General features: G+C 39.4%; 1 protein-coding gene across 2 annotated transcripts; it reads right to left on the bottom strand.

Annotated features, from left to right (window-relative positions):
• Positions 1–463: 463 nt before the first annotated feature.
• Positions 464–21,042, bottom strand: BRD8 (bromodomain containing 8). 2 transcript variants are annotated; one of them, XM_054568396.1, is made up of 22 exons: positions 20,986–21,042; positions 19,933–20,029; positions 13,582–13,651; positions 12,909–12,958; positions 12,576–12,698; positions 12,154–12,234; positions 11,461–11,525; positions 10,642–10,778; positions 9,867–10,085; positions 9,312–9,456; positions 8,254–8,463; positions 7,564–7,844; positions 6,770–7,222; positions 6,381–6,474; positions 6,134–6,180; positions 5,158–5,372; positions 4,695–4,787; positions 4,429–4,497; positions 3,861–4,038; positions 2,993–3,097; positions 2,516–2,560; positions 464–842 (listed from the first exon to the last, which is right to left on the bottom strand). In XM_054568396.1, exons 1-22 carry the CDS (start codon positions 21,002–21,004, stop codon positions 783–785), a joined length of 2,856 nt encoding a protein of 951 aa, XP_054424371.1. In that variant the 5' UTR covers positions 21,005–21,042; the 3' UTR covers positions 464–782. The 2 variants fall into 2 exon arrangements, with proteins under 2 accessions (XP_054424371.1, XP_054424372.1); XM_054568397.1 differs by lacking the exons at positions 2,516–2,560; positions 8,254–8,463.
• Positions 21,043–21,146: the final 104 nt, after the last annotated feature.

The following is a 21,146-nucleotide window of genomic DNA, read 5'->3' as shown; positions in this document are numbered from 1 at the left end:
AATTTGTTCTTATACTGAGTTCAGTCTTCAAACAGCAATGTTATGAATTCTAAAACAATCCTACACATAGAAATAGATAAGGAAATAATAATATACTATCCTAGAAATACCATCTGCAAAGATAGTATTAAGTACAAATGTCTAAAATAAAAATCAGTGCTACCTCTGTCCATGCTCTAATCTTAGGGCAATGCCATGAACAAAACTTTGAAAACCTTTTCAGTCTTTCCAAACATCCAATAAAAGCTGAGTAAGAGAGTCCTCATCACACAATGCAACACTTTAAAACATTAAAAATTCGATCTTGGTTATTTACCTTCTCTGAGCTTTAGCAGAACAATTCATTTTATAAGATCACTTTCCCTAACAAATGAGGAAAGTTATTCATGCAGAAAAATCACAGGTTTTGTGTACACACACACACACACACACACACACACAGAGAATACACCAAAGACTAAAGTTTTCTTTCAGAGTTTATTGTATATACACACACACTTCACAGATTTTTTTTTTAAAAAGTCTATACACTTCACAAGACAGTACAAATTAGCTACAATCTGCTAGTTACACAGTAGGACATTAACAGAGCCCATTATTTTTGCCCTAAAACAGGCAATTGTGCTACTCCAACTCTCTGAGAGAGATTTTCCCATCTCATGTCACATGGTCCAGGTGCCTCCTCTTCTGGAACTCCCACTTCAGGAACTGGGCCCACAAGCCCAAGCTCTATCTTATTTACTTCTTTTTCAGGTTCAGCTCAGTAAGGGTACTCTGAGACTTCACTTTTTCATCTTCATATCTGCTTCAATGGCACAGCGGCGCCCCCTGGTGCCCCCATCCTAAATGACAGGCAGACAAAGAAAAGGAGCATGAGTGAGTGCTTAAAAGAGAAGAGAAGGTACAAAAATGCTGGAAATTTGGTTTCTTGGGGGAGAGGGAATCAGCAGAGAAATCCAGGAAATGAGGGGCATGTATCTGTCTTCCCACAGAGCGTGGTAAAAATCACCTGGTAGTAGTTTGTGAAAACATGTAAGTACAGAGTATCTTGCTCCTGCTGACCACAGAGGTTGCTGGAGTTCACCTGGGGTCCCACAGAATGACTATTAGTGATCCCACCCAGCCCCCAAATTATGTGCAAAGGAACATAAAGAGTTAAAAAAAAAAGTGGGAGAGTCAGAAAGGGCAGTAGCAGTGGATAGTGAGATTCTTGGCTAACATACCTGTCCAGCTGTTTGTTGGTCCCTATAAGAAAGGCCTTTCCTGCAGACTGACCCTGGCACTAGTTCCCTAGCACCTCCTGACAGTTGTTTTCCATGAGATCAGGATAATCAGAAGGCTTCTTTCCATGTGCTGCTCTCTCCCTGCAGCCCAGATCCTTCCTCTTGTGCAATACTTTGCTGTCTTCAATAGATAAAAGATCCTATTAACCAGCCTTGCAACAGCCAGCCAATTGCTTGGGGATCCAGAGTCACTGTTGCAGGCCAATAAAAAAGAATGGAGATTATAGTGTTCTGTTTGTGGTACAGGCTGAGGCCTGTAGGCAAGATGAACTAGTGAACACTTTTGTTGGGTCAGGCCATTTTTACGTTTCTAACATGCAAGGATTCTAAAATTTTTAGAGCTCACGAACACAAGTTGCCTTTGAGGCAATAGTAAAAACAAATATACCACCTTGCATTTGTATAACACTTTAAATTTTTTCAAGCCAGTTCCATACCTGTTATCTTACATTTTATTCTCACATCATCCCTGTGAGGGATTTTATCCTCACAACATCCCTGTGAGGTAGGCTGGACAGGTACCTCATTATTAGCTCCATCACACAGAGAAGGAAACCAAGGCTCCAGAAATAATCCAGTCAATTTAAGATCATGTGGTTTTCTATCTAGCCTGATGCCCTTTCCAATTATATCATGTCTCAGTGCCCCATAATGAATAACACAGAGTCAGAGGGTCGTTCAATTCATGGAGGAAGGAATAAATCTTTAGACTAGCTTTACTAAGCGTATCTCTAATTCCACCAACCACTACTGCAGTGGTCAACGTTTTTGAGATCTTTATCTTAATTTTACTGAATGTTTGTGTATCAGGCATCAGTCTTGCAACTTAGTATTAGGGAAAAAGATTAAAAACTATGTGCTGAGTATCCAGTACAAGGAACATCTTTTAAGAGCCAGCTAGCAGCTGCTGCTTCAAATAATCTTCTATTTTTAAGAAGAGAATTGGCAAAAGGAGGAATCAAGAAATAGGGAGCAAGGGCATCCTAGGTCCTTACCAATACCTCATTTCAGCCCAGTGAACTCATACAAAGTCCCTACCAGGCCCACACACACACACATGCAGAAAGACAGGAATGCAGCAGAAGAGAGAGTTTCTTATTTAATGACCCAAATAAACAGAAGTTCAAGACATTGCTACAGTCTGCATGTTGGATTTCCCTCTGCCACCCACCCCCAGCAGGAGCAGAGAATCTTTGTGGCAACACCGCCCCTTGCAGCCATTCAATACTTACAAAGAGAGAGAGAAGGAAGGCAGGAGAGCCCATGGGGACACTGTCCTGTTAGAGGACAAACAAACACTGATCAGGTTCCACAGAAACTCTCAGCCATAAGCACCCCAAACCTCAGGACAAAGACACAAGCACCACACATACAAAGACAAAATTTAAAAACTCAAGAACAAGAGGAAAGAGATCCAAAAGCAATCGGGCCATTATGCCTCTGGAACAGGAACTGATGGTCCCCAATTGCTACAAGCTAAGTCATCTCCCCGACCTTGCAAGCACTCTCCCTGTGGAATTAGTAATTTGCTCACTTGGCTTGCAATTTCTCCCATGTGACTGAGCCTTCCAGTCACAGCAGGTTTCTTCTATGTACACCATTAGTATAGCAAAGCCCAACAATGCCAAACAGCATCATAAGGTTCTTTGGATGCTTCAGACTTCCAACACTGGAACAGCAGCACACAAGCCCTCTTTTGGTCTCCTCACCTTCTCTGAAGCATCCTGTTTGCGGGTAGAATCTCTCCCTCGAAGACTTTTAGCACTGATCCCAGACTCAGATGTTTGCATAATCAACTGTGTGGCCAAGAATTGCTGTAGGGAGAAGAAACAAAGTTGGCCCTAGAAACCTGATCCAGTAGAGGAGAATTAAAGACACTGTAGGCTTTGTAAATAGGACTTCATATAGTACCCTTCTGCAATCAGCATTCAAATACTTCTCGACTGATTACAAGTTTAGCATACTAAGTTTTAATCTGTGTTGTGCATTCTCAAGAATCTGAAAATGGCTGTATTTTTATTTTGGGTTTTTTTTCTTTTTTTACAATAACAAAGGATTAAAATCTCTATGCTCTGAGATTGAGAAAAAAGAATAAAACTAGATGAACCAAAGATCATCATGCAATTTAAGTTATTTGGCAGACTCTGAAGTGAGAGACCACATCCCTTCAAGTTCAATATCCCAAAGAGTGCCTGGTAGTGGAACTATAGGAGAGAGTAAGTTATCTGTAATGAAATAGAAGGGCGAAGAAACTATTTGTTGATTGTCTATTATGTATATACTTCACATAATAAAAAATATACACTCATCATTTTATAAGAATTTTATTAAAAAACTTCAGGAAGTTTGCCCAAGAAAGGTAGACTATTTTCTCACAACTCGTTTACCAAACCAACAAGAAAAAACTAACATGAATCTGGCAGGAACAAAATTTTATGTTCCTGTGCATCCCCTGTCCAATCAGGGGATGACTATTCCAAGTAAAAGCCACAGCACACCTCCCTAATAGCAATGTGAATCATTCCTTTGGGTATTTTCATTTCATCCCTGCTAAAACACTGAGGATCCTCAAAGTACCTGGATCTGCTCCAGGACATCTCGCTGCATCTCTACTGCCATGTGATAGACATCATGATCTGAGCTATTATACATTACAGCATTCTGGAACATCAACATAATGTCACGCTGAAATTCAGCTGTGCTGCGGATCAGTCCATTTTCAATGTTTTTCTTAATAGTTGATAAATCCATTGGCCTGAAAAAAAGAAGAGCGGTAAAATGGCAGCAGAGAGGGGAAGAGGACTAAACTGGATCCCTGAATATACTGTTACCATATACTTTTTCACACATTCCTCAGTCCCAGCTGCCAGGACTTAAACATCAACCCCTCACCTTGAAACATGCACTAAACCCAAAAACCAAAGTCAGTCTCTATAATAAGCATTGAGAAAGGTAATAAAAGGGGTTAATTCTGTTAAGACTATCATTGATGATCCACCCACTGAAATAATCAGTTTAGTGGTTGGGTCACCTTTACTCACATCAAAAACATTTGTTTAAACTTACTGTCTAAAGCAAAATCCATTAAGACTGGACCACTTACAATCCAGGGAAGTTTTAGCCTGCTGAATGGATTATGGCTTACCTCTGCACAATGCTGTGGTAGCCAGGTGCTATGTCATCTGTAACAGGCTGCAGAAAGACATTGGCATACCTGCCAAAAAAGAGTAAGGTGCAATTACTAGCTGATCCTCTAGAAGCATAGGTGAAAGAACCTGACTTAAGTGGCCGAAGGTTGTAGAAGGCAATTCCTCCAGTCCCAAATACGCCTACTCAAACTTTTTTCTAGTCATCCACAACAAAGACAAGCAGGAGAAGATGTTCCTACTGATTAGTAAAGCCTCCACTTACCTATGATTAGCTGCAGCTCTCCATACAAGCATGATGGCTTTCTTCCAGATTTTCTGTGCCTGAATAGCTTCCTGGTCCTCACTACAGACAGAGCTAAAATAAAAGAAATACAGAAGTTCCACCAGGCATAAGTTAAAAAAAAAAAAAAAAAAGTCCTAATTATTTTTTGTCAACTACAGGCATACCTTGCTTTATTGCGCTTTGCTTTACTGAGCTTCACAGATGTTACATTTTTTACAAACTGAAGGCAAAACCCTCCACCAGCAAAAAGATTATGACTCGCTTTATTGCGATACACAGTTTATTGTGGTGGTCTGGAACCAAACTGCAGTATCTCCGAGGTATGCCTGTATTTGTTCCAGGCCAAGAAAGGGAAGATGAAAAGGTAAGATTAAAGAAAAGATCCTCTCCTACTTCTCACCTTCACTGCCTTGACCTCAGAGAAACAATCTCAGATACTCACAACTGTGAAGAAGCAGGGCTGCTGGGGATGGAGTCTGCCAGTGTGTGGGACTGCAGGGTGGCGTTGTGTATACTAAAGCCATCATCACTCTCGCTCACAGGGGGTTCATTATCCATTTCTGACAAATAGCCTTCTCCTTGATCTTCTTCCTTAGGCTCCTCTAGGCTGGCTGCTTCACTGACTCCATCTTCTTCCTCATCCTCACCTGGGGCATCCTTAAACACAGTGAGCTCCAGTTAACAAATGCAAGTAAAGCTATCCAGCAAAGCATCATTAAACATGATCTGCCTTTTGGGTTAGATCAGTTCTAGAAAATGACCTCACACTGTTTCCTGACTGAGCCCTCTATCACTTATACTACCATCTACTTACAGACACTGACTGATCAAATAATTTAGAACCTGGACAAAGAATAAGACCCAGGATCTTTTTAAAAGGAAGAAACAAAAAAAGCTACTTACTTAAGACTAAGCTAAGAGGCGTTCCTTCTTTCCCCTTGCTCTTGAGAGGAACTCTGACCCTGGGTACAAAGTTACCAAAAATAGTTTTTATTTTATGTCTTATCTGATGGAGCAAGCTCATATCCTTTATTTAACTCTGTTTGTTACTACTGCTTTAGCAAATCTAAAAAGAAAACTTTGGATGATTTTCTCTGGATAGTATATTTAATAATCTGATTTGTTATATGTTCTCCCTGGCTATATCTCTATTCACTTCAAATCACTAGGTATATCAAAGCTTCGTTGTGCATTATATGCAAAGAAAGGTCTGTGTGATGTTCAAACTCTTTCAGATGGAAAGCACAGGTTGCCATAGTACTCCCACTATACCTAACTTCCACTGCAGCTTTTCCCCATGCAACTCCTTAACCAGTCTCATCTCAGAAAATAAAGATACGAGTTTACTAAAATTCATTAAAAAGGTAGTGCTATAATCTAGTCACACACCAAAAGTAATAAAGAAAAGTCTGAAATACCTTTATCTGGCTTCCAAAAATAGTCCCTGATTCTTCTTTCAATGAGTCTGCAGAGGAGAGAAAGACTACCTGAAGATTTTTCCACCTTAGCCTTCCCCTTCCTATGGACAATAATCCCCTGCAGCTCTCCTTTCCACACTGACCTGTTCTACCTCCTCTACTTTCCCACAACCCACAATCCCTCAGAAGACAAAGCAAATGATTTCAAGTTAGTTACTGAATCAAATTTCCTGGACTTATTATTTACCTGACATTTCAAATTTGTGCTGAGTCTCTGCTTCTAAAGGATCTTCAATGGGATTTGAGCCATGTGATGGAGACAAAATGCTTTCAGGGGATGCCTGAAGACCAAAAGAACAAATACCCTAAGTACTGACAAATCATACAGCTTACAGTTTTATTCTCCAGTGATAATGAGATTACAGCAGCAATTCTAAGTCCTAACCACATAATCTGATTCTAATATATACCTTAACAGAAATAGAATAGATATGTATAGAACTGATCACACCTATATGCTTTACATACATCAAACATGTCAGAACTCAGGAATGCAACAAAGAAACCAGAGGCCTGAACTTTCACTTCTTACCTAAGGTATAACCCTCCGTCCTCCCAGGCCCTAATCTTAAATACCTCTGTCTTCACAGTTGTAAGTGGAGTCTCATCGCCTTTCCCACTGGCAACATCTGCTTCAGCAATCTCTCCAGCTGCTGTACTTCTGGGTTCCTCATCTAAGTCCTGGCTCCTGAGTTCTGGTGGCTCCATACACGTGGCTGGAACAACTCCAGTGACTATTTCAGCCCCTGAAATGCCTTGCTCTGATTCTGTAGGTTCCATTTTGATCTCAACACTGGGTTCCCTGATGTCCACCAGTTCATGGATTCCTTTGTTTTCTGATTCCTCAAAGTCCAGCCTCTCCTGCTTGACTGTCAACTCTGGTGCAGAGAGAGGTACTGGCTTGTCTCGTTCTTGCTGAATAGGGTGCTCCCAGGGGCCAGGAAGAGACTGAGGATCATCATTCTCTTCACAGAATGACAGTGCCGCTTCCACTGCTGCCACATCCAGCACTTCAGGATGATCATCTACCTGTCCCATAATACATACACTGTTGAAGTCACAGAAAGAAGCCCAATTACCTCAATTCTGTTAGCACCAAATGAGATGGCCACAATCTGCAGCTTCTCTCTCCATCTTCTCCATGTAGAAGCAACCAATGAATAGGAACCTGTCCTGTGCAAACCAGTAACACAGGATGGCTGGGGAGATCACTAACATCAGCACCAAAGGGCTTTGGGACTACAGAGATGGAGATGGGCAGGAGGAGGCAATGTTGTTTATGTAATTGCTACAAGAAGCAAGGAGAGGCTGAGGAGAGAAGCCTATGAAGGACCCATGAGAGATTCTTTTGGGCTTTGCTGAATAGTTACCTTGTCCTCAATGATGGCAATGATGTCTCCGACAGTCTCAAAGTCCAACTCTTCACCTGTGTAAGACACAGCAATATCCATTTTCTCAGCCAAATCTAAATCTTCCTTCCCATCTATGCTTGGAGCCTTTGATCCTCCAGAAGCCTCTGCTACCCCTGTTCGGAAGCACTCTTCTTTGATAGAATTGATGATCATGGAGATTTCACTGCTATCCATGGAAACGGTCACAGTATGTGGATCTCCCACAGCCTCCATGGGAACACAGGTGTCAGGTTGACTCACTAAATAACAGGAAGAGAAAAGCACCTCAGAAGCTTATTTTGAACCAAGTGACCACCTGGACTGCACCAAGAATGTAGACAGATGTTAGGTACCCACACACTAAAACTCAGAAAGAGCTATCTTACATCTGTCTGTTCTCTTCTCTTCAGTTTTATCATTAGAAAGTAAGGTGACAACACATTCTTAAGCCCACTCCCATGTGTACACTTGGCCCTCCCCCCAACTCATAAATGCCCAACCACTTCTTCTCACATCCTAGTTTTCCTAAGGATAGATGGCAAATGTCCATGGAGAACATAACAGAAGCATCTGTACTGGACCTAATGCTCTTAATCACCTTTCTCTAACTAATGTTCAAGATGAAATTTTGGACCTAGCGGCTGCTCAGGGCGTGGGTCAGGGACGCACCTGGAGCTACACTCTCAGGAGTGGAGACAGCCGGAGCAGAGGATGGTGCTGGCAGCGCAGGCATCATGACAATGGTAGCCTGGGACACAGATTCTACAGGGGGTGGCACAAGTTTAACTGGAGGCTCACTGGCAACAGTAGTGAAGGAAGCAAGAGGTGTGGTGAACTGTGTAGGACCAGCTTCTAAAAGCCGGGAAAGAGTGGGAGCACCTAACAAAGAGGTACACAAAATGAGGTAAGAAGGAAGCACCTGACAACAGCCACTTTAAGACTCAACCAAGAAAATTTTTAGTCTCAAAAGATGAAAGCAACTCCTCTGTTGAATAAGCTCATTACCTATATCTTTACTTTCTCCAACCTTACTTAAGATCTTCTCCCAAGTTAGGAATGACCCAAAGCACTAAAACATACAATGCAAATGAAAAATGGGTGGCAATTTTTCCTCAGAAAAAAATTAAACATAACAACAACAAAAAACTGGGATGAATAAATGTCACTTCTGCTGAAATTAAACATGCTGTAAACCACCCAAATTCAATAACATTCAAAGAACAATATCTAATGTTTGTCTAGTATTTTGTAAAGGGCTTTTCTTTTGGCCTTATATTTTCTACTTCATTTAATTCTCACTAGACATTTCTGTGAACTGTATACACTGCAATTAACAAAAGGAAACTGAGGCTCAAGAGTTAAGTTGACCTAGCCAAAGTCACAAAACCAGGGTGTGGCAGGCCTGAAACTCAAGTCTAGTTCCCTGGATCTAAATCTCATCCCCTACTCTATAAACTCAGGACTCTGACTTGCAAGCCCCAGAGAAGCAGCTTCACTATTAACTTGACTATTCCATTAATATCTATGCTGTGGCCATCCAGGACTACCAATATTTTGAAGATACAATGAATTTAAAATCCAGGCACTATGGGGTAAAGTAGCTACAAGGTTGGGCATTAAATCTAGGATTGACAATTGCTTAGTAACAAAGGCTGGAAACCAAGGACTGTCAATGCCAAGTTCAATATCTCTGAAGTAAAGTACATAATGGAAAAGTGATGACTTACCTGAGGCAGCAGGGGAGGCTGCAACAGTGTTGGGTGTTGGCTGAATCTCCCCACCATGTATCATGGGAAGGACCCCGCCTACCTCCAGGAGAACACCTGTACTGTTGAGGTGGCCAGTAGCCACAGCCATCTCATTTTCATTGACCTACCAGGGAAGAATAAAGGTGAAGGCTACACTCAAGCTTTCCTTCACTACCACTTCCCAAAAAAGCTCCAGCAGTTTACCAAACTTTACAAAACTAAAAGTTAACATCCAAAGAGAGTATTTTCAGACCCAAGGGAAACTCTAGTTTTCAAAACTTATTTAACAGGAGTTCTCTGGAGAAGAGAACCAAAATAATTATGGTTTTAAATACCTCAGGACCCAAGGATACTATTAACTTACTGTGCTGTGTTTTTGTTTTTTGTTTTTTTCTTCCCCCTTAATTAACGTTTAACTGGGAGATCTCTTCCTCTTTTGAACTTTTTTATCCATGTCACATTTTAGGTCCCAGGCACTCCCTTCCAAAGTACTAAATCACCACAGCTCTCAAACACCCACAGAAGTCTCCATACCAGTCTGGGGCTAGTAGGCAGGAGGCTGCCCTTCTTCAAGAGCTCTGACAGCAGAGGGGAGGGGGGTGGAGTTGCTTTCTGTCCAAGCATCTTTTTCTGGGGTGAATCATCTGTTACTGGGGTCATGGGGGCTTCTAAGGGTGCAGAGCCTGGAGGAAGGGTGTCAGGAATCCCAGGAAACGAGGTGACTGGGGTACTCGGCAAAGTCCCAGGGGTTACCTAAGAGACAACAGAGAACCTTTATCTGACTTCTCACACTCTGAAAGGTTCCCTACTAATCTGGATGGGTTAGTGTTATCTAACTGGTATTTTATTAGTCCTGAGTGGAACTGCCCAGAAACCCTCTACCCTCCTGCTCTCAGCCACAACTTTTTCCCCCACAATTTTTTTTCTTAAACATACTCAAACTCACACTAACCCAACCATTCCACCTAACTTACCTTTCATAAACTCCTTACCCACTACCAATATTATATTTACAAAGTAATTGTCCCTTATTTCAGCAGGAATTTCATAGGACTAACACACTTACAAATATATCCTTGACAATACAGTATTGCCAACAGTCTTTTATCTATTTCTCAAAACGTCATTGGTCTCAATGTTTTTAGGTCCATCCTTATCTTGGAGCACAGAACAAGGTAAATTAAGTCTTTCGCTTCCAGACTGAGAGAGGAAGTTGCCTCTAGGCCAAAAGTGGTTTCCTCATCACTCAGCTCTCTGCTGGCTTATTGTCCCTTTGCTGATTAATTCCTGCAGTTGGCAATATACTCACCCCAGATGTGGTCTCTTCCATAGTGGTTGAAGTCAAGTCCCCAAGTGGATAATCACTTCCTGGAGAAGCAGAATCTATAGGAGAGCGAACCATCACAGTAGGTAACCTCCGAGGGGGTGTTTTGACTGCTTGACGAGCTAGAAAATATAACAGGACAATTTCTAAGTTTAAACGAATGAAACTAAACCCTACTTGGCTATTATATAATAAAGAACAAATAGGATACTACAATACTAAAGAAGCATTATGAGTTTGGATTAGAAAGTTTCCTTTTACCACTTTTGAGAGATAGGAAAACTTACCTAAGAGAAATTCTCATATTAAGCAAGCTCATTTATAAACCATTCGACTACCCCAAAGGTCCTTGGAATAATAAAGTGGTTTGAACAGCCCTCAACATCCTCCGCAACAGCTTATTAAGATTCTGCTTCCAAAGAGGGAAAAACCTCAATGGCTCAGAGCATGTATTCCTGGAGTTATAGAAGTTTATGTTCCTCCCCTTATCTACTGCCTGGGACATTCTCCATCATTTTATAAGCCTTTGACTTCTAAAACCTTAATTATGTTCAATGTCTTATTATCAAGCCTTTGTATCCTAGAAGGACACAAGGTCTAGTGAGATCTGAACAGGGCTAATTTTCTAAGAGTTTTTCCCTGGATATAAAGGGATGTTTTTTATTCTGGTAAAAGAGAAGATGACAGAGAAAAGTGTGCAAGTAAATTAGAACTAGTGGATTGTATATTACAAAATAGTTTTCAATGTAATTAGCATGCAATATTGTTTTGTCACTTGCGAAACAGTCATTAGGCTCAGCTTACCCTGATATGCAGCATCTGTAGCCTTCCTCTTTATTTCAGCCTCCTCTTCCTCCAATTTCTTCTTCCTAAAGAGGAAATGAAAGGGTTAGACCCTAGCCAGCTCTATTTTTACAGTTCACAGTGCCTCAAAAGGGAATTTTTTGACAGGTTAGTAGTTTCTGGAGGAAAGGGCTGAAGAGGAACCCATATCAGCAAAAAAGGGAATTTTTAAAAAGATTTATTTTTAGAGAGAGGAAAAGGGAGGGAGAAACAGAGGTAAGAGAAACATCGATGTGCAAGATAAAAACAGGTCAGTTGCCTCTCGCATACCCCCAACTGGGTACCTAGCCCACAACCCAGGCATGTGCCCAGATCAGGAATCCAACCTGCGACTTTTTGGTTTGCAGGACTACTCCCAACCCACTGAGGCAGGGCAAAACAGGGAATTTTGAGTGTACTGCCTAACTACCAGTTCTTCACTCACACAAACTAAAGCCACTTTTAAGGTAGAACTAAGTTATGTTCTCACGTTGGAATGTTCCATCACATTACATTTTAGGACTCACTCCCCCTTCCCAGCTACCAGGGAACTCCGCAGCTTTCCCTTCCAGAATCTCTCAAGTCTAAAGGAATGACAGGTGAAGGAAATAAGCAAGATTACAATACAAGGGGGTAAAAAGAGAAGTGTAAGCAGAACAATATAATATAACCCACATTGCAATGTCATTACAAAGCTCATCCAGTCTGCTGTCCATGTGCCCAGCTTGTATTAGTTCTGCATCTCTTTTCAGTCGTCTGTAGGAAGAAAAAAAGGTAGGTGACTTTAAAAAATAAGATTATTTGTTTGCTTGTTTATTTTTAGAGAGAGGGAAAGGAGGGAGAAAGAGAGGGAAAGAAATACTTATCAGTTGCCTCTCGCATGCCCCCAACTGGGGAACTGGCTGGCAACCCAGGCATGTACTCTGACTGGGAATCGAACCAGTAACCTTTCAGTTCACAGGTCAGCACTCAATCCACTGAGCCACCCCAGTCAGGACTAGACTGGGTTTTTTCATCTGATACTTAAAAAATTCTGACCAATATTAGAAGTCAGCCCCTTTTGGCTCGCCCAACCATTTGACATCTTTGATAAGTACCTATATTTTTCTTGGGTTTCCTTTATCACTTTCTTTAGTTCCTCAACTCGTTCAGCAGTCAGTTTCCGAACAATGACATCTTCAACAGTTTCCACCACTTCTCCCTTTTCACCCCGTTTCCGTCTGTGGAAAATTAAAACATACATACATTTGAGTAAGAGAACATTTGCTTCCAATCCTACTTTCTTTCTTTGAGCCTTATCGACATCCTAACCACAGATAATTTCTCCTATGTTTTTATCACCCAGTAATGTAACTACATATAAACCAGACTTACTCAGTAACCACTCTCTGCTAAAGAGATTTAGCTTAGGTGCCTGGCTTTGTACTCACTTTGGGGTCTCAGTGGTTTCTAGGAGCTCGGAGTACTGAGAAGCACAATGCTATGGAAAAAAAGTGAAAATATGATGAGCAAGCTGAGAAAAGAAATGATCTCTCAATGTTTCAACATATTAAACTAAGGCTTAGACAGGGGAGACACAAGTGGTTTCTAGGAAAGCAAATTACTTAACATCAACTCAATTCAAAATAATCAATACGAAGACACAGAGAAGGGAGTCTTCTGGCCTAGAGTTTGAGTATTTGGGTAAAAACAACCTAATAGGCAATATTTAGAGCTAAAAGGTAACTGAGCAGTTACCATATGCAAGGTACTATGCTAAATGCTTTATAGTTATTACCTCATCTAAATCTTCAGGACAATCCTGAAGCAATGTTTACCTATTTTACAAGTGAGAAAACTAAACATCATTGTCCAAAGTTTTTAAGCGGAGTCCTATTAAACTCAAATCTATTTAATTACCAAGCTTGGTTCTGTTATGCTACACCGACTATAACAGTTTGTAAAATGAGCATACATGGAAGGATTAGAGAACAGCAGATAATAAAAAGGTATTCTTAACTATTTTCCCTCTTCATATTATACAAAAACTTTGTGATTGAAAGACGGTGAATCCATTTCACATCTCATCTCAAGACTGCTCTAAGCACTTGCTTGGGAACTTACTTTCTGAGAGAACCAGTCTGGAGGACGGCCAGGTTCTGCAAAGGGCTTGATTGCTCTGCTAACTGATACCCTATAAAATGAGAAAAAGTCTTATTACACACCAAGTTGGGGGTGGGGAGGAAACAGAAAAATTATGCTGAGAGCTCAATGTTTGGAGTATAAACCTTGGAATAAAAACCTGCCACTGGGAAGTATACTGCAATATATGATTATGGAAAATGATACAACCTGAAAGTCATCTAGAAGTAAAGAGTCATTGCCAGTTTTCCTAGATAATATATTTCCTGGGTGAAAGGAAGGTATTAGAAACTAATAATGTTAATACAGTATCATTTCTGTTCATTTGGGAATATATTTTTGTGTTGATTTTTTTTTTTAAGAAAAGACCTGCCATTTGAAAAGCAATTTGTAATATATTACAGACCCCAAAAAGTAGATCTTTTGATCCACTAACATAGTTTCCAGTAATAATTTAGCAGCAAGCACCAAGAAGAAAGTACCAGGTGGATCTGATCAGACTGATGAACAATTAGATTTTTCCTAAATGCCTGCAAGAGGATTTTTACCTTATGGCACATCAACTCTATGAAATATAAACAGACCATAAAAACAACTATGAGTTATATGTGGTAATATGAAATATGTTGATAACACAATATTAACTAAAAAAATATGACAACTTTCTGCTATGATGGAAGTATACAATCTTTTAAAAAGTTGTAGGTATAAAGACAGAGAAACAAGCAAAAATGAAAAAAGGTGGACTGGAATGGGATCAAAGAAAAGTGTAAGGGGGTTCCAACTGTATGTTATTTCTTTAAAAAGAAAACATGACAAAAATATTAGAATTTGTTATGTCCAGGTACTAAGTACATGGGCAATTTATATTACTTTCCACACTTCTCTGTGAGATCTAAATATTTAATAACTTTAAAAAGTTTTTAAATTTTGTGTTGGGATAACTCCTTTTAAAGAAAAAGTTTACTTCAACATAGTTACATAGATAGCTACAGCCAAAAATTAAACTTTGATCCATAATTTACAACTTACTGAGAAAAGTCCCAAATAGACCAAAGATTTAAATGTTCAAAAAGTTTAACCATGAAGGAATTAGAAGTCATAGAACAATTATTTTCTATCTCAGACTGGGGAAGAAGTTTCTAGGTATGACACAAAATCCAGAAGCAGTAAAAGAGAATTATTAATAAACTACATTTTAAAAGTCTTAATGTAAAAAGATCACCACTAGAAAGCCAAATGGCACACTGGTTTCAAAAACTGTATCTCACGCCTCAACTAGCTAATCTCCCCAATATATGAAGTACCCCCAAAATTGAAAGGACTCATAATCAAATAGAAAAATCAGTTTACAGGAAAGGGAACACAACTGGCTCTTTAACACATGAAAATATTCAACTTCACCATAGGATAAATGCAAATAAAAAATGAGAATTGTTCTCACCTTTTATAATACTGTCAAAGATCAAAAACGCCTAACACAATCTATGAACAGGGCACAGAAAACAGATACTTTGATATATCATCAGTGGGAGTATAAACTGAAACAATCTCCAAGTGAGGCAATTTGAAATATATATCAAATTTTATATTCATTTATTCTTTGATCTAGTCATTCTACTTTATCTTAGCTATAATTTATATATACTATGTAAGATTGCATTAGTAAATGCCCATCAAGAGAGTATCAGTTTATTGTATATCCAAAAATAATGCCATACAGCTGTTAAAAAGGAATGAGACATCCTCATATACAGATATACAATAATTTGTAAGATATACTAGAATAATTAGCAGTTAAAAAAAAAAAACCACTATGTGTAGTACATAACCACATGTGTTTATAAAGAACAGGGAAAATTCCTTTAGCTTTTTCTTATCTGGGAAGCTCTTTATCTGTCCGTTGATTCTAAATGATAGCTTTGCTGGGGAGAGTAATCTTAGTTGTATGCCCTTGCTTTTCATCACTTCAAGTATTTCTTGCCAATCCCTTTTAGACTGCAAAGTTTGAGAAATCACCTGACAGTCTTATGGGAGCTCCCTTGTAGATAACTATCTGCTTTTCTCTTGCTGCTTTTAAGATTCTCTTTGTCTTTAACCCTTTGCATTTTACTTATGATGTGTCTCGGTGTGGGCCTCTTTGGGTTCATCTTATTTGGTACTCTCTGTGCCTCCTGGACTCGTATGTCTATTTGCTTCACCAAGTTAGGGAAGTTTTCTATTTTTTTCAAGCAGGCTTCCAATTTCGTGCTCTCTCTTTTCTTCTTCGAGCACCCGTATGATGTGAATGTTGGTAAACCTGAAGTTGTTCCAGAGGCTCATTTTTTTGGATTATTTTTTGTTTCTGCTGTTCTGATTGGTTGTTTTTTGCCTCCTTATATTCTGAATTGCCAATTTGGTTCAGAGCTTCATCTCCACTAAACCAGTATTATATGAAATGTTAAAGGGTCTTCTTTAAGAAGATCAAAAATATGAACAATAAAATGGCAATAAATACATATTTATCAACAATTGATTCTAAAAGACAAGCAGAACTGAAACATAATCATAAAGACAATGTTTTCATGATTGCCAGATGGGATGGGGTTTTGGGGGGATGGGCAAAAAGGTGAAGGGATTAAGAAATACAAATTGGTAGTTAAAGAAGTCATGGGGAGGTAAAGTACAGCATAAGGAATAGAGTAGCCAAAGAACATATATTCATGACTGATGAACAATGGACAACGGTATGGGAATTGCCTAAGGGAGTGGGGAACACAGGGTGCAGGGGAGAGGAAAGGAACAAACTGGGACAACTATAAAACCATAAACAAAATATAATTAAAAAATTAAAAATTAAAATGAGGGGGAGAAGGAAAATATTTGCTCATATATACAAAATTGATGCTGGAGAAACACATAAGAAACTGCTAACACTGGGAGATGAGGTACAGTGATGGGAAAAAGACATTGTACTACTGTGAATTCTGAACCTATGTCTTAGTACTTCCTCAAAAAGTAAATTTAAAATTTCAAAGTGTTTTAATACTAACTTTATAATTACTGTGAGAAAATGTACAGATTCAATTGTATTCCAAACCAGTTTACTTGGTGGTTTGTTTAAAAATAAGCCCTTGTCTAGTGCTCGGCTGGAGCATCTCCTTGTACATCGAAAAGGCTGCAAGTTCCATCCATAAGTAGGGGCACATGTGGGAGGCAGCTGACTGATGCTTTTCTTTCTCTTTCTCTCCCCACCCCTGCCAAAATCAATAAACATATCCTCACATGAGGATTAAAAAAATGAGTTCAATTTATATCTGAGTTGAATTATATTCGAAGATTTATTTTTAGAGAGAGGGGAAGGGGGGAGAAAGAGAGGGAGAGAAACATTGATGTGCAAGATAAATATCGATCAGTTGCCTCTCACATGCCCCTAATTGGAGACCTGGCCCTCCATCTAGGCATGTGCCTTCATTGGGAATCAAACCAGCAATCTTTTGGTTTGCAGGACGATACCCAACCCACTGAGCTATACCAGTCATGGCTGAATTATATTTAAGCTCAAAATGAGATGTATCAAATTAACATGGCTCATTTTGTCTTGGGGTTTACCATTTACTGTATTTTGCTGAGTATAATGCACACTTTTTAGCCCAAATTTTTGAGGGAAAAATAAGAATGTGCATTATACAATGGTAGTGCCTGAAATACCTTGTATCTGGCCTTGTGTTTTCTAAGTGTTACATAAAATTTCTTGTACCATAATGTTAAAAACAAATGCTAAAATTTCTTTATAATACAAAAAACAAGTATCTAAATATAAATGAGTAAAAGTTGGATTAAAAAATTACAACGAAAGATTTTTTTCCTGAAAGTTTGGATATAAAACATGGGTGCTCATTATACATGGGAGCACTATCTTATACACAGCAAAATATGGTAATTTGGTGCAAAAACAGCTGCTACACAGAATATCCCACTTACATTTTTGAAAAGTTATTTTCAAAATAGCCCTGGCTGGTGTGGCTCAGTGGACTGAATGCCAGTCTGTGAACCAAAAGGTCATGGGTTCGATTGCTGGTCAGGGCACATGCCTGGGTTGTGAGTCAGGTTCCCGATCTGGGGCACATACAAGAGGCAAATGATCAATGTTTTTGTCTCACATCCATGTCTCTTTCCCTCTCATCCTCTCTCTCTCTAGAAATAAAGAAATAAAATCTTTAAAAAATATGAAGTTGCAGAAATGCTAACAGTGACTAGTAATGGTGCTTTTATAAACTCATTTGAAATGGTTAAAGTAGTAGAGACATATCATATAAACACAAATGTGTATAGTAGGAAATTTTAAAGCTTAAGACAATTTAAAAGTATCCTTGGATCCTAAGAAAAGAAGAGAAAAATAAGAGAAATGTTAAAAATAAAATAGTGGCCCCTGGCCAGGTAGCTCCGTTGGTTAGAGCGTCTTCCTGATAGGCCAAGGTTCCAGATTAGATCTCTAGTCAAGGCACATACAAGAATCAACCAATGAATGCATAAATAAGTGGAACAACAAATGAAGTTTCTCCCTCTCTCCCCCTCTTCCTCTCTCTCTAAAAATCAATAAAATAAAATTTTAAAAAAGAAAGAAAAAGTGTGTATTTTGGAAGCAAAAGATTGGACACTGTAGTCCTCCTATCTACATTTAAAAATACTAGAATGCCAGGACAATTAATGAAGAAGAGTCTTACAACAAATACTATGCACTGGAAAGAGTGGATAACTACATGCAGAAGAAACTCCTGCCTTAGAACATACACAAAATTACCTCAAAATGGATCCAAGACCTAAAAGTGTAGAGCTAAAACTATAAAGCTCTTAGAAGAAAACATAAACATAAATGGTTTCTTAGGTATGACACCAAAAACATAAGCAACAGAAGGAAAAAAACAGATAAACTAGACATATGAAAATAAAAAATTTTCATGTTATAAATGATACCAATTAAGAATGTGAAAAGACAATACAAAATAGACACATTTGAAATTTATCTGACAAGAGATTTGTGTCCAGAATACATAAAGAACTTAAAAGTAATAAAAATAGCCCTGGCTGGTATGGCTCAGTGGATTGAGCGCCAGCCGGCCAACCAAAGGGTCACCAGTTTGATTCCCAATCAGGACACATGCATGGGTTGTAGGCCAGGTCCCCAGTAGGGGGCACACGAGAGACAACCAGACACTGACCTTTCTCTCTCTTTTCTCCTTCCCTTCTCTCTAAAAATAAATAAATAAATTTTTTAAAAAAAGTAATAAAAATATCCCAGACCAGTATGACTCAGTGGGTTTGGGCACTGTCCTGAAAACTGAAAGGTCCCCAGTTCGATTCCTGGTCAGGGCACATGCCTGAGTTTTGGGCCAGGTCTCCAGTCCAGGGCACGCAACAGGCAACCGATGATTGATGTTTCTCTTTCACCCTCTCTCTCCCTCTCTTTAAAAATAAATAAATAAAATCTTAAAAAATAAAATAAGTAATCCAAAGGATCTGAGCAGAAATTTCTCCAAAGTAGATACACAAATGGCTAATAAGAATGTGAAAAGATATTCAACATTAGGCATGAGGGATATGTAAATTAGTACCACAATGAAACAGCACTTCATATCCACTAGTACAGCTATAATAAAACAGACAGAGTAAATGTTGTTGAACAAAGAAAGAACTTAGGACCCTTGTTTATTGCTGGTGGGAATATAAAATGATGGGATGAGTTAAAAATAAAAATAGCTTTGTAGTTCCTCAAAAAATTAAAGAGTTACCACATGACCCAGCAATACCACTCTTTGAAGAGAACTGAAAACAAATGTTAACACAAAACTCTGTACACGAATGTTCATAGCAGCATCAATTATAATCGTCCAAAAAAGTGTAAACACAAATGTTCATCAATTAATGAATGGATAAACAAAATGTGGCATATGCATACAGACTGTTATTTAGTCATAAAAAGGAATAAAGTACTCACACATGATACATTATGAACTTTGAAAGTATTATGCTAAGTGAAAAAATTCAGTCACAGAAGACCACAAATTATTATTTCACTTATATGAAATATTGAGAAGAGGAAACCTATAGAAACAGAAAGTAGATGAGCTGCTGGGTGAGGGAGAGAAGATATTGTATAATGGCTGATTGTTCCACAACTCTGTGAATCTAAATCCTGTGAAAACTGAGTTAATTTAATGGTATGTAAATTATATCTCAATAAAACTGTTAAAAAAGAAATACTTCTTACAGATCAGTATGATTAACTATAGAATCACCAATGTTAAAAAACAAAAACAAAAAACAAAACACCAGACATCCTAGATACCTTACCAGTTTTGATCTCCACTCCTCATGACAGAAGACGCTAAGCACAGCTTCTCTCGGATGGACCATGGTTCTGTGGGGCCGGTACTCAACAGCTTGTGTTCTGAAAAAGAGTGAAGGTTTAGAGCAATCACTGAGTCGCTAGTTCCAAGCCTCAGAGGGAGGACTAAAAGCCTAATAACATAAAACATCCCAAACTGTAAGGACAAAGTGAGCTACTATCACCAAATCTTGATTTTCACCTGACAGTAAAATATCACCACTGGGTGGGTGGTATCTACCTCATTACGTGAGAAATGCACTGAGTATCTGGCAAAATATTTTATTTCTTCATGACTACCTACCCTGCTTTATGAAAAATAAAAACAGAAATAAAGAATGTCAGGTTAATGTCTCCCGAAAAGTCCAGTTATAAAAATACACACTTTCTCACAATTTAAACTCCCGGGTTTATTTCCCAGGATTCCGAACAGCCACCGCCCCCTACTGCCCCGCCTGCTTCTCAGCATAAAACTGTTTACTGCTTTCAGTACCTCCTCTGCCCCTACTTGAGCTATCTGGCCTAAAAGACCTTTTCAGTCCATGAAACAAAGGAAAATGGCTGAGATACAAGAAAAACAATTTCCCCACCGTCGGAAAAAGCTCCCGGTTAAATTATCCCATTTCTCTGCGAGAGAGGGAGTACGGGGCCACAAACGTTGCTCGGAACGTGAATTGCTTTTTGAGAAGCCGGCCACACGGTATGGTTCACAAAGTGTTTTCGTCTGCGCACCAGTCTCTACAGCATCTTTATCACTCCCCCCACACAGCTCCCAAACATACAAGGATTCATTGAATGGCTTCTCTCAAATGTCCGTGGCCTCCCTGGGACACGAGACCCTACACTTCACGACCCGCACACACTGGCCTTCAACAACACTGCAGAGCGAAAGTCTCTAAAGGCCCTGGGCTCTCAGGCAAATCATTGCTCGAACTCCCTAAGCGTGTGACAGAAGTCAGGTGTTGTCACTCGCTTAGGAACTACAAAGGCTTTACACGAAAAGGAACGCAGGTACTTACTGCCCGTTCCTGTCGCCATCTTGCCCCCAAAGTCTCCAACTCCCGAAGGAAGACCGCTAGGTTGGGCCGACACCCGGGGAACTCTGGGAAGGAGATTGGGCGTTTGTTCACGGTGCCTGCTGGGAAATGTAGTGTTCCACTCCAAAGACGAAAAAGCGCCC

This window comes from Pteronotus mesoamericanus, unplaced genomic scaffold (genome assembly GCF_021234165.1).
Source record: "Pteronotus mesoamericanus isolate MK-2021 breed Mesoamerican mustached bat unplaced genomic scaffold, CSHL_Meso_final contig_2, whole genome shotgun sequence".
NCBI lineage: Eukaryota > Metazoa > Chordata > Mammalia > Chiroptera > Mormoopidae > Pteronotus > Pteronotus mesoamericanus.
The sequence above is the reverse complement of the archived record's forward strand: the minus strand, read 5'-3'. Positions and strand labels throughout refer to the sequence as shown.